Here is a 14,716-nt window from a genome sequence, read left to right on the forward strand (position 1 = left end):
TAGCCCTCCAAATATTATAACCGCCCCAACATAGACATCTATATAGTATAATGGGTCACATAGTCCGCCATATAGAATACTGCACCCCATAGTCCTCCATACAGTATAAAGCACTCCCCATAGTCCTACATATAGTATAATGCACCCCATAGTCCTCTATATAGTATAATGCACCCCATACTCCTCCATATAGTATAATGCACTCACAATAAGTCTCCACAAAGTATAATGCACTCCCCTTAGGTCTTCATATAGCATAATGCACCCCATAGTCCTCCATATAGTATAATGCACTCCCCATAGTCCTCAATACAGTATAATGCACCCCATAGTCCTCCATATAGTATAATACACTCCCCATAGTCCTCCATATAATATAATGCACCTCATAGTCCTCCATATATTGTAATGCACCCCATAGCCCTGAATATAGTATAATGCACTTCCCATAGTCCTCCATACAATATTATGGCTCTCACAATGTACTCATTGACTAAAAAAAAAATACAATACTAACCTACACTTCTCATTACCTTGCTGATATTGTCTCTGCAACATACTCACCTCCGCTTCTAACATCTCAGCACCACGAATGCCATATAATAATGTCAACTCGAGTGCTACACTGAGACGTCAGACGTCAAGGAGGAATGATAAAAGAGGGAGCGTCACCTGAAGATCCCTCTTGCATAATTACTTTCAACTGTATCAGCATCTGATACAGTTGAGTGTGCGATGACAGGTGTAGGGTGGGAGGTAGGCCCACTGTCAGCGCTTGTATCGGGTTCTCCTGGCTCGTGGACCTTATAGTGACTGCATGGCCTGCCACTATTGGCGGTATGCCACTGTTTTCAGGCTAGTGGAAAACTCTGAGAATACATGGCAATTAGATAAACAAGGAATCTGGAGTAATAGTGATGCTTGCTGCAAAAGTCAGTGTGGATGTTTTCCAAAAACACAAACCTTTAAATACAAGGATTGCAAATCAGATCTCCTGCTTCATACTGAGGAGGGGCAAAATCCCAAAATATGTGTTGGCTAATGGAGTGTCTGGTTTGGATTCTTATCCTAAGTCATGTGGCAAGGCTTGCTAAAAGGTCAAGATTTACTTTTAGGATTTCTACATCCAGTAGTAAAACGAAAAAAGTGGTTTGGTACCGTGTTAGCCAGTAAAAAAATATATAAAGTGCTCTCAGTAAGAGAAACAAAATAGGAATCTTGTGAGTATGATACCTTTTAATGGCTAACAAATAATAGTAAATGATGTTACAAAGCAAGCTTTCGGGAATGCTTACGTCCCTTCATCAGGCTGATATAACAAAATATTTGAAGAAACCTTATTTATATACAGTTTAAAGCACATGCTGGTGTGATACATGGACATTTCAACAAACAAATACTGAGCTTGAAGAGAGAATCTTTAATTAGGTAAGATTATATCAGTGGTGTGAAAGTTCTGTGAGATCAAAGGGCTGTTTGGAGGAAGTAGCTCAGATATGGTAATGGGCCATAAAACCTTCTGACAAATTGAGTCCTGTGTGAATAGAATCAAAGATTGTAATGAATTTGTACTCCCACACTCTCCGGTGTTATTGTGATTTAAAATTGCCTTTTAAAATGACAACTTTCATATTGTTTATATTGTGTCCTGGATCACAGAAATGTTTAGCCACAGGTAAATCGTTTTTTTGTATGTAATTGTATGACGATGAGACCTCCTCCTTGCGCAAGTTGGTGGTTCGAACCCAATCCCGGTAAATATCCTGCTTCATGCCGATGTAAGGGGGTGAGATATAATGACCTTCTTGCTTCCTTTCCTCTAATTGCGGTTGATTTGCTAATGTTTACATATTACTAATATTGATAATGTATATGTTGAATGCTTGCGGTACTGCTACATATGAAGATGTATGACAGCTCACTCTACTGGTACTGCCACATTTGTGTATGTGTTACCATGTTCTTGAGACTGTGTTTCTTAATGTTATATTGTATATATTATAAAGTAATGTACATTGATATTTATGTACAGTTTAGGGTAAGTCAGTGCATCCTTTTTGGGGGGACATTAGAGGAGGACACTTTAGTAGATAGTTCTTATTCATAGGGTAAGTGTAGTTCTGTTGTGGGCCTTATAGGTATAGCTGATAGGATGTTTATAGAGGAATAATAGTAGGCGGGGCTGCCAGGTAGTAAGAGAGAAGTTTTTAGGAAGTTAAGTTAGGCGGGGCCAGGGTGCCCTAGTGTCCACATAGCCTATAGGCCCGGACAGCTTGGCAGCCACGCAACGTTAAAGTGCTGCAGCCCATGTTACCCATGGCCACTGTGCGTCATATCAGCGGGCCAGAACTGGAAAGGAAATAAGTGGCGACTTGTCGCCTGGGCAGATGCTTTTAGGGCAGGAGTCGATTGGACTGAGGAGATGATGGAAGCTGGAGCCTCGATGAGATCGGTACAGATGGGCCGGATGCTCTTCAGAGGCAACCAAACCTGGCGACTGATGATTTCGATTCTGGGGCGAAACAGGCAGAAGGAATTGTCATCATGGCGAAGTCAGTGCAGGAAGGAACTGGAGAGCAGTCTAAGACTGTTCGGTCCGGGCGTGTACTGCACAGAAGCGACAGCCAGAAAGGGAAAGATGAGGAAGCAGGTAAATGTCACGATGTGCCAACTGTGGATGTAACATGTGAAGTATTCAGTAAAGAAAATGTTATAGTTAACTTGGACTGTGTCTCCAGTGCTGGGCGTTGCCTGTAAGAAAGACCTTCGTCAGCAGGGAAGTACCCAGAGGAAGCTGAATTTGGAGATGCAGGTACGCTGAAGAGAAGAGTACAGTTTTCTGTAGGGGATGGACTGGACATAGATGTTGCAGTAATTCAGGTCACGACTACAGTCCTGTCCCTCCCTTACACCAGCATCCCTATTTGATTGGTAGGCCTGGCTGAATATAATCGTTGCTGCTGATGCATCCATTGCACTAGGGTGTTGGGAATGCTAGCAGTTAGCAGGAGGTTCACAAGGATCTGGTTCAGCAGTCATAGACTATAAACATGACTGCTGGACCAGGGTCCTGCCAATCTTTTTGCTGAACTCTAATAATAAGGTCTATAAAATCCATATTTCTATGTGGTAGCCCAACAGTAAGCTGATCATCAAGGAGTTGTTGTAGCTAATATAATTATTATTATCAGGCACTTGCAAGATGTAAATTAGTAAAAGCAGAACTTTAATGTTCGGTGCACATTGCCATTATGGGCACATCAGTCCCCAAATGCTGATGGCTGGTGCACATGGATCAATTGTGTAACCAGTATCCACTGCACAGCTCTCAGTCCTAAACTGCCCTCTAGTGGCTGCTAGGAACATTAACATGACGATTTTCTAGTTAACATTTTCCTATTTTGACAATCCAGTGATGGTCGTACGGTTATATTTATCAGTCAGCATCGAAGTAAGACAAAAAGCAGCACTATCAGGGAGGACATAGGAGTTTTACTCTCTGTCTATTAACAAGTTATTTCTCTCACAAGTCTCATTGTTATTGTGGCCAAAAACCTTCTGGTAATCATTAAAATAGTTGTGATGTTTCTATCTAATTGAAATGACAGAAATAAGAGATATTGACCCCACAATGTCTGCACTGATGCAAATACATTCCATTGTATCTTGTATTAATCACAACATGCATCATCTTTGTAGGTGGCAGAGGTGAAAATGGCTGTCCTGTCATCACGTTTCCTGAATACCCAGCCTTCAGTGAGATCCCAGAGACGGAGTTCCAGAATGTCCTGACGTATTTAACCAGCGTTCCCAGGTATAATGAATGTGCACCTTGGTTATTTACTGGGATATTGTGGTAACACCAAAGCCCCCCCAATGCCCCTATACACCAGATAATTGTCGGCCAAATGATCGTTTACCTGGCAGCCGTCTCCCCCAACTTGTCCTCCTATGGCTCAGCATGAGCGCTCCTGTGTTTTCTAGGAGCGAGCCACTGCCAGACTTCACTAATGGTGGATTACCCCCCAGAGAGTAACTGTATTGGCCATTGGAAATCCAACGTGCTGGATCCTTCCCCAAAAACAAACGGGAAAGAGTTGAAAAGCCACCATATACATTAGTCTGTTGTTTGAGCTTTCCGATTTTGGCCAGTTTGGATGCATTTAGGCTAATGTGTATGGGGGCTTTAAAAAAGCACTCCCATCAACGTTTTTATCCTCTTAATATATTGTAGTCATATTATATAGCACTGTGTGCTTACAATTGCTCATTTTTCCTTTCTACCCAGTTAATTCTTCAGTTTTCCATTAGGTTTATGACAACATGTGATTAAATACTGACTAGCTGAATTCTTCTAAGCTCCATGTAGAGACAAGAAGTCTCTTTTCCCTGCATGAGTCATCATTAGAACTACAATTCTACAGTTTAGGAGTTCAAAATGAGCAATTGTAAGTACACGGTGCTATATAATATGACGGTTGAAATATATTAAGAGGATAAAAACTTTGTTAGGAGTGCTTCATTAAGACTGATGGATATACACTTTCGGTAGATGAGGTCTCACGCAGTTTTGCACATGAATGACTTGCCTTCTCTTCTCATTGCTCTGTTCCAGTCACTATTGGGTTATTCTCGGTACAGGTGATACGGCTGGGTGCGGGACGCTGAACCTATAAATACAAATTAATTATGGACATTTGATAAAGAGCCAAACCAGAACAAATACAGTACAGCAGCTGTATTGTCACCACAGTCGTGCAACAGTGCACCCCTCCCAATTGTTGGGAAATATTGCAGCTTTTAAACGGTTATTCCCACAATAACAATTCTAGATCAGTGGCTTAAAATCCGAACAAATAACCCCTGAGAATCGTTATGTGAGAGGCCCACTCCTATCAAATGGTGAACGGCTTCCCTCCTCTCCCGACTGCTCTACTTGGCCACGTGATACAGAAGTATCAGCGATCAGCGATGTCACTAACAACCACGGCGAACGTTGGTACCGTGTCACACACTGTCTATAATAGCTATTCAGACTTTGAATAGGCGTCCTTCAGCGCTATCTATATGAGTTCGGAGTCGCCAACGAGGTCGCTCGTCGTTGATAAGAGGCGTCAAACACAGCGATGCATGCTGGTCAGCGTGACGCCAGCGATCAAAAAATGTTCCTGAACGTTCGCTCACGATCAGCGACATCGCAGCAGGGAGCCGGTCGTTTCCGTGTGTCACACTTAGCGAGATCGCTAGCGATGCCGCTGTTACGTCACAAAATCGTTGTCGCTTCAGCGATATCGCTAGCGATCTCGCCGTGTGTAACGGGGGCTATAGGAGTCTGGTGGCCTCTCACTCATAGAGCACACAGGAGACAACACCACTTTAAGACTGTTGTCTTTAATGCATCATAGGACAGAATATAGGAATTCATTAGCATTTAGCACTCAATAACCTGCGCATCCCTCATGGGACTTGTTCTGTGGTTCTTCAGTCAAATCTATTGATATATCACCAGCATTAAAGGAGTTTTTCGGTTTTAGAAAACATCTGTCCCCAGGAGCAGTCTGTTTTAAGAAATTAATAAACAGCGCTTTACTCACCCTTTCCTGGTCCACCACTGAGTCTACTCCACTGCTTCCGGTTTCTGTTATTGTCTGCAGCGCTGATGTAATAAGGGCAGAACTACAGACAATCAATGAACTCAGAGATGCAGTTCCAGTAAGACAACACAAGCATATTAGGACTGGCAAGCTCACTGATGGGCTGCAGCGCTGTCATTATAACATTCCCACTGCAGACAATAACATACAACAGGAGCACAGTGGCAACCTAGGCAGGGTGAGTAAAGCTCATTTTATTTTTTTAAACTAATTGCGCTTAAGAACAGGAAGGCTTTGAAAATGGAAAACCTCTTTAATTACTATATGCCAAATTTTCCTTGCATTTTATGGTGATGAAGAAGCACCACCTATAGTATTTTTATGAGATTTTTGTTAATGACAAGTCTGGGATCATGATTAGATAGAACCTCCTATGGTTTTGATTACTAAGGAAATTCTCATGTTGTTAATTTGCTTTAGTTTGATAGAATGAATATAAGCAAGTTAAATTGCAACTGACTTGCGTTTTCCATCTACTGTAGTTCTCCTGCTGCAAGAGCTTTTATGTTACATAGCTTGTTGGTAAAAGAGATTTATCACAAGAGTCTGGCCTAATATGCTAGTGGGTATCTCCAGTCCATTGATTTCTATACAGCAGTTAGCTGCTCATCTCCCATTCCCTCTTTGTCAGCTCCTGACCGAGCTGCTTTTATCCATCCTGCATAATCACAATACTCAGCACCCTGCGTGGACAGTTTCCAGAGAGCAGCTTTCCTAATAGTAACATAGTAATGAGGTTAGCAAGGCCGAAAAAAGACATTTGTCCATCCAGTTCAGCCTATATTCCGTCAGAATAAATCCCCTGATCTGTATCCTTGTAAAGAACCAAATAACTAATCATTACTCCTGAGTTGTGTGTTTGTTCATATGCACTGTTATCTTTATATGTAAATGTAGTAAAAACTTCAGAAAATGACAGACCATTAATGTGTAACTGCAGCAAGAGAAGCTTCTGAACCACAACGATCACTCAAGCAGGAGTGACCGCTCCCAAAACAGCCAGAAAGTGAAGAGACTGCAGAACTGTGTACTACTCAAAACACAATTTGAGAATACCCCTGTAATAAAAAAAAATATATATATATATCAACTATGCATTGGTTAAACTGTATTCAAGCTGCCCCAATGCTGCAGGTGCCAAGGCACAAATGTCGATTCCCTATAGTTCTTTGATGAGGGAGTGAATAGTGTCTGTCAGAGGTAAAAATCTGAACAGTGTGATTGGCGACTACTTCTTCCAGGACGGGGAGTCTCAGGTAGCACTGTGTGGAAGGAACAGGGCATGAAGGAAACGCTGGTATAGTAATCTTCATTTTATGTGAATGTATCTGCTGGCACCATTGCTTTTGTTGTTGAGCCAGCAAATATATTCTGTTGTGAAACCTCCCAGTGTATTATATACTTGTGTGAAGACCTTACAGATGGCAAGATACAGAATGTGATCATACTCCCAGATCCAGTCTTGGACTGAGGCCATTGAAGCCTTTTATTTAAGGAAAATCATGGTATAAAGAAGCTAGTATCCATAAAGAAGAACGAAGGTCCTATTACACTGAATATTATAGCAAACTTATCGGAGCAGATAGCTGGTGAAAACTGTGCATTGTGTAAAGGTACTGTCTCTTTAATAAATGTGGGTTTTTTTGACCTGCTTTACATTTGTGCCAATAATTTGTAGCTTTTTTTTTAACCGTTACCTTTGATGATTCCGATTATGGGCTGGGGTCACATGAGTGTATAAAAAATTGTTCAGATTTTCGTCCAGAAAAGTAGGATGTTTTTTTTTTTCTCACTTGTCACCCATCGTCGGTCCGTGTTAAATCCATTTTTTAAACTGAGCTGTTATTAATCATTTACCGTTTCCTGTTACAGAATAGTAATGTATCAGTAAAAATCAGATGCTATGCTGTGGCTCCGTATGACATCTGATTTTATTTTTTTTTCGCTCCTATCCGGTTTCAGAGCAAAATCGCAGCATATTGCAATTTTTTTTCACCTTTTTCACTGACAGATTGTGACCGTGAAAAGAAAATCAGTAATCTGCGCTACCCCATAGAATAACATTGGTCCCAGTGCTATCAGAGAAAAAAATCGCATAGCACTTGTCCATTTTATATGATGGTGCGAGCGAACCCTTAAGTACCTTATAAGACGACCACCAACTTTTCCAGTTAAAATATAGCGTTTGGGATATACTCACTGTATAAGACTACCCCTCGTCCAATGGAAAAAAAAAAAATCAGATTTGATTTCAATATGGTAATTTTAATTCAAATGCTTATGACATGCAGGTACTCCGGTACGGTACTTAGCAGGAAAAATGTCACTTATAAACATAAGGCTGTCACTTATAAACATGTATAAGGCTAGTTTCACACTAGCGTTTTTGAGCGCAGCGACGGCCTGCGCACGGCCGCAGCTAAGCCCCGCGCCTCCGCCGGTAGCTCCGCCTACCGGCGCATGACGCTGCATGCGTCCTGCGTCCCCTATCTTTATCACTGGGGGCGCAGGCCGTGCGCAGTATGCGTTTGGCGGTGCATGCGCCTTTTTGACGGTGCGCCGAGCGCAACCAAACTGCAGCAGGTTGCGTTTGGCGCAGGTCGGCGCACCGTCAAAAGGACGCATGCGCCGCCAAACGCATACTGCGCACGGCCTGCGCCCCCAGTGATAAAGATAGGGGACGCAGGACGCATGCAGCGTCATGCGCCGGTAGGTGGAGCTACTGGCGGAGGCGGGGCTTAGTGGCGGCCATGCGCAGGCCGTCGCTGCGCTCAAAAACGCTAGTGTGAAACTAGCCTAATATAACAGTGCAAGTGGATTAAACTTTTCCTAATTCACTCTAAAGCTGAAAGGAAGGATAAGACAATAAACCCATGGGAGCTGCCATGCTGCTTGTTTTTTAAGCTGTCAACCAAACTGGAACTTATAATGATAGGAGGAAGATAAAAAATAGAGACCGGGCAAGTCGAGTTAGCAACGGCCATCCTAACTACAAGCTACGGTACCGTACTTTTACAGGTGTTGCTGGCGTGACAGTTTCCATTTAAAAGCCTTCAAAATCCTCCTGTTCGTCATCTGATCATAAGTACATCAATGACATCTTGTGATACATCTGTAAGGCAGTCATCATATGGATCGAATTCCGTATCAGATGGTGTGGGCTCAGCTTCAGCATCCTCTTCATCTTGCCACAAGTAGTCGTCCTCCATACCATCTAATGAATTTGACATGCCACACTTCTTGAAAGACTTGATTACTGTTTCTGCATCAATATCATTCCAGGCTTTTATGACAAACTTGCACAAAGCATCCAACTGTGGAGCACGCATGTTTCCTCCTTTTGTGAATGACTTTTCGCCGCTAACCATCCATTCATCCCACTGTTCTCAAATGCGATCTTTAGATGGCTTGTTTAGGCATGCATCCAGTGGCTGTACCAACAATGTCAATCCTGCAGGAATAAGTGCAACATGTGTGTTTAGTCTTGCAAGCCTTTGCGTGGTGCTGGAGTTAAATGAGCCCTGAACATATCCCACACCAGTAGACTACAGTTTTGAATAAGTCCACCTGGTCGCCTGCCCCATACATTATCAAGCCATAGCTTTACCCCTTCCTCATCCATCCAGCCTTTTTCATTCACATATACAAAATAACCAACAGGGAACTTGAGTTTTGGCATTGTTTTTCTTTTAAAAATAATCATTGGTCTCAGTTTGGCGCCATCAGCTGTGCATCCTAACACCACTGTAAAACTGGACTTCTCATGCCCCGTTGTTTTAATTAAAATAGTTTTTTCACCTTTTTGATGGACAGTTCTATTTCCAATCATATCAAAATTCATTGGCGCTTCATCCATATTTCCAATATTACTTAACGGATATCCATGTTTAGTGCTCTGTTTTATTACGTATCGATGGAAACTATTTAGCTTGCTATCAAGATCTGCGGGCAATTTTTGGGCAGTTTTCGTCTTTTGCCTCAGTACCATGTTATGCCTTGCCATGAACCTAGTACACCAGGATACAGTGGCCTTAAAGCTGTTACTGTGATCTGGGTTAGATTTAGCCCACTGAAGTGCAAACAAATGGATTTGATTTCGTGTCCCTACATAACCGCTTTGGCGATGCTCATTCACCATGTCTGCTACATGTTTTTCAAGTTCTGGCGAATGTGAGGCGCCTCTTCTTAATGCACACTTACCCCTTAGCATACTCTTTAATGCTTTTTCATTTGCTTTCCAGTCCCGAACCATCTTTTCTGTTACTCCATATTGTCTTGCAGCAGCGCAGTTATTATGTTCCATGGCAAAGTTTACAACTTTAAGTTTAAAACTGGCTTCATATTTCTTTCTTCTTGCTGGTGGAGCCATGATGGGGTTTAGACTGCTGGACATTTGTATTGTACTGTATGTACTTGTGAACAGGTACAGATACTGGTGAACAGGTACAGATACTGGTGATGTACTGGTATCCAGAATACAACAACCAGCCAATGTACCTTACCAGTGATTGGTCGGTTGTTGTATAAATCCTGCTTGGATTAGTCAGCTCTCCCTGCCTGCCCAGCCCCTCAGTGCCCAAGACAGAGAGCATCCCCTGCACCTATTACTGGTACATCCAGAGAGCTCTGTGTCCAGAAAAGCACCCGTCTGTGCTCCATCCTGCCCAGCCCCCTCCCCGTCCCCAAGACAGAGTGCATCCCTTGTACTTCCAGCGCTGTGCCCAGAAAACCACGCCCCTTTCTTCAGTCTGGCCCGCCCTTGTTTCTCTGCCTCACGCTCCTGAGGACTGAATCGCATGTGCCCGATCCAAGTGAGAGAAGATACAAGGGCGGGACAGACAGATGAAAGAGGCGTGTCTTCGGGGCACAGCGCCGCTCTCTCAATATCCGGGACGCCAGCAGCTCGTTTCCCCGGTAAGGTGCCCCCTTGCCGCTCCCCCCACCATATGCGCCAACCCCTCCACAACCGCCGTATAAGGTGACCGTCGACTGCAGCTGCTCCACAACTGCTGTATAAGATGACCCCCACTTTTTGACGGATTTTAGGGGGTTAAAAAGTCGTCTTATACGCCGGAAAATACGGTACATTTACAGATGTAGCACATGTAAACTTGACAAATAGCTCTTTGCATACCACAATGCAGCAAATCTTAATTTTTACTTTTTTTTGCGCTACAATCGCCATGACTGATGGTCCATTTCCTGCCCAAAAGTTGAATCACTGAAATTTATCACAACGGATTATATAGATAAATATACATATTGACACACAACAAAAGACGTTTATTTGCATTTTATTACATTCTTAAAGGGGTTGTCCGGGCTTTTCACATAATCTCAGTGCATATCTGGGCTGCAGAATGCTGACAATAAGTAATTTACCTTCTGTGGCGAGTCTGCACGGTTTCTAAGATATGATCTCTTGCTTGTAAGAAAAACATCCAGGGGGGGTGTATTCTGGCATTGAAATGAGAACTGGTCGTTTCCTCCTACTCTACTAAAAACATGCCCTCTATAGCAACAACCCCACCTTCCATAGCAACAGGCCCTCCCCAACCACATGAACAAGCCCTCCTCACACAGTACCAAATCCTCCCCCTCTAGCAGCCTCAGTGCAGAGAGCAGAACCTCCCAGCTGCTCCTCCCCCAGACACACACTGAACAGTGATCTATGGAAAGTGAAAATGTTGAGGAGGAAACGACCAGTTCTCATTTCAATGCCAGAACACACCCCCCTTGGACGTTTTTCTTAGAAGCAAGAGATGATATCTTGGAAACCGTGCAGACTGGCCACAGAAGGTAAATTACTTTTTGTCAACATTCTGCAGCCCAGATATGCACTGAGATTATGTGAAAAGCCCGGACAACCCCTTTAATGACATTGCTTATGATATTTGTTTAACACGGATTACTCTTGTAAATGCTTGAAATATCATCCATCGACAATGCAATATTCTTAGAAATTGTCCACCATGACTCACAGTACAACACAAATTCAGCTATGCATCAAATCAAGGTCCACAAATGCTGCCAAGATTAACTCTTGGTCAATTGACTGGTCTGTTTAAGAAATCGCACTCACAAGAGAGAGTGGCCGATCTCTATGTTGTGTGTCAATGTATATATGCGCCCATAAAATATCAATGAATTTCATTGTTTCAACTGTGTATATACTTTTGGGCCATCTAGTATACTGTACAAAGGACCTTCCCTTCTTCCGTCAACATGAAAGTATTCTTTACAGTTGCACATATTAGTGACAATTGGTTTTCAATACTGTCATTTGATGTCTGCCCATGAGAAGGATGTTTTGTATGTTAGGAGCTTTCTTTTTTTTTAAATTCATTTATTAACCACAAAATACAATATACAACATACACGATACAGAGCGCACACACTTCTATATGTCATTGAACATAGAAGAAAATGTGTACTCTTATATATATCCAAGGTGATACATGTGTAACCTACGGAGCATTTGCAAAAGGACATTAAATTGTATACAATAAATCATTTATGTCATGTAGATTATACAAGTCCTTATACTGTTACATAAGTGATAAACCTATTAACAAGGAAACAGGGAACAATGAGTATCATTCGATCTTGTACATGTTCGAAAATATATGACTCATACGAAGTTCCTAAACTGCCACTACAACTACAGCAACTACTATTTTGCTACCCAATACTTTACATTCTATTATCCTCTATGTGATGCCCCCAAAACAAAGATCTTGACTCTTTACAATGATGTCGAATCATTATGCATTAGTAAAGTAAGATTGGAAGAGTTCCACCTATCCCAGATTTTATCAAATTCACCCAGACATCCCCTATTCTGATATAGTGTGTGCTCATACGGAATAACCGAGTTCACCAATTCAATCCAGGCTCTGAGTCCCATCCAACGTAATGCCACTACCTTCCGTGCCATAAAAAGCGTCTCCCGTAGAAAAATCCCAACATAGTGTCCCCAAGTTTCCTCATCCCACACCCCAAACAGACCAGCGGTTCAAGAGGAACAGGAGTTTGTACCAGGGATGTCAACAGTGACATCACCTCTTTCCAGTAGTGAAGGGTAATAGGGAATTTCCTTACCATATGAATGAAATCTGCATCTGATGAGTGACATCGCATACATTCTGATGATTGGAATCGACCCATCCTAAAGAGTCGTGTCGGAGTCAAGTATGATTAGTATATTATCTATAACCGGGTCATTCTATTATTAATAGATGGGGACACCCTGACTGGAGATTCCAGAATCTCTTCCCATTCCTCTTCCTGCACATCGGGGATGAGCCCTTCCGACTTCCCCTTAATAGATTTTATAGCAGATTCAGCTCCCACTGATAGTATATATATATATACAAGGAGGAGATAAGGCCCTGAGGACCCTGCGAATTAAGAATTCCTATCAAAGGTAGAGACAAGATAGCACAGCCTGCACCCATACAGCTTATATGTGACTGAAGGGCTGATCTCCGCTGTAGATAGCAAAAAAATTGGGATCTCGGGATACCACATTTAGCCTGTAGTTGCTCAAAGTGTTAAGAGCATTCTATGGGGGCATAAAATGAGGAACTGTTCACGGGGTATAAAATGAGGATCTGTGTGGGGTCTCATGAAATGAGGGTCTGTGTATTCGGGGTGTGTGGGGGGACAGCCAAGTATATGAGGAGCTGTGGTGACCATGCTGTATATGGGGCTGTGGAGGTAATTATACTGAGGGCTGTGGTGACCATACTGGATAGGAGGCTGTGGTGAATAGCATACTGTTTGTGGTGATGTTTAGGGGTCATGATACTGTACAGGGTGCTGTGGGAGCAATCATAGTAAAGATGGGGGCTGTTTTGAACATCATACTATATATGCGGGGATGTGGTGGACATCATACTACATATGCGGGACTGTGGTGGACATCGTACTATATTTGGGGGCTGTGGTCCACATGACACTATATAAGGTGGCTGTGGTGATGACCATACTATATATTTGGGGGTTGTTTTGGATATCCTACCATATGGGCGGATGTGGTGACCATCATACTGTATAGGAGCACAATGTGAGGAGTGGTTACAGTTTGAAGAGTGCACCGTGGTGGGCAGTTTGAGGGCATAGTGTCAAGAGAGGAAAGTGTAAAATAAATAATATGGAGAGGGGTTAGCATGGCGGGGGCAGTGTGGAGATATAGAAAGTGTCATGGAAAATTAGAAAGGGGACAGTAATAGTATAGGCTGTGGTTCATAAGGGCGGGTGGTGTGGTGGTTATAGCTGATAATGGTAAACATTGTGGAGGTGATATACCATCGGAGGCTTATTTAGGTCTAATATGAACAGATATTTTTGTGCAGAGGGCATTTTAATAAAATTGTTATTTTTAAAGGCACTGTGTTGAAATGCACTGCAAAAGACTGGAGAAGATAGAGGTCTGCAGAGACCAGCTGTGGATTTGAAAAGTCATCATGGCAATTAGACAAGATGGAGATGAAAAGCAAGATGACTCCAGAGAAGATGTAGTTGATAAGGTACTTAGATGTAAATGTTTGTTTGTGATACAAACTAATTCTCATCAGTACTGTGGTTCCTGCATAGTCCACAGTAAGATGATGGCTGTTAATAACAGCTCCCAGTATTCCCTTTCCACTGTTAGGGACATACTGGGAGTTGTAGGATTATGCAATGCAATTGTTTATTGGGATGACTTAATGTTAGAATTGATCATTGTGCGAAGCTTGGTTCTTGTATTCAAGTACTCTTGGTTCTGGTCATGTACTTATGGTGATTCTGGTGACATATTAATTTACTGATAGCCATTCTGATGATAGTCATATACTGATGGATTGATGGACTGGTGGATTTAATGATGGTCATTCTCGTGACGTAGTCAAGTACTGATGTTGGGTCTGTTGATGTATTCATGTACTGTTGGATGTTCTGGTGACATATTCATTTACTGGTAGTGGTTCTGGTGAATGTATTATTGTACTGATGGTATTGATGATGGTTCTGGTAACATTTATTTACTAATAATGTTTCAGGTGCCATATTCATGTACA

At 42.3% G+C, this 14,716-nt stretch overlaps 1 protein-coding gene across 5 annotated transcripts in view; it reads left to right on the top strand.

Annotated features, from left to right (window-relative positions):
- Positions 1-14,716, top strand: part of MCF2L (MCF.2 cell line derived transforming sequence like) — a 309,764-nt gene that overhangs the window by 210,083 nt on the left and 84,965 nt on the right. For all 5 annotated transcript variants that reach the window (XM_073556853.1, XM_073556852.1, XM_073556854.1 and 2 more), the window contains one exon: positions 3,700-3,814. In XM_073556853.1, coding sequence (XP_073412954.1) covers positions 3,700-3,814 — 115 coding nt within the window. The remainder of the gene's footprint in view (positions 1-3,699; positions 3,815-14,716) is intronic.

This window comes from Dendrobates tinctorius, unplaced genomic scaffold (assembly GCF_039654945.1).
Source record: "Dendrobates tinctorius isolate UK_male_01 unplaced genomic scaffold, ASM3965494v1 ptg000240l, whole genome shotgun sequence".
Classification (NCBI taxonomy): Eukaryota; Metazoa; Chordata; class Amphibia; order Anura; family Dendrobatidae; genus Dendrobates; species Dendrobates tinctorius.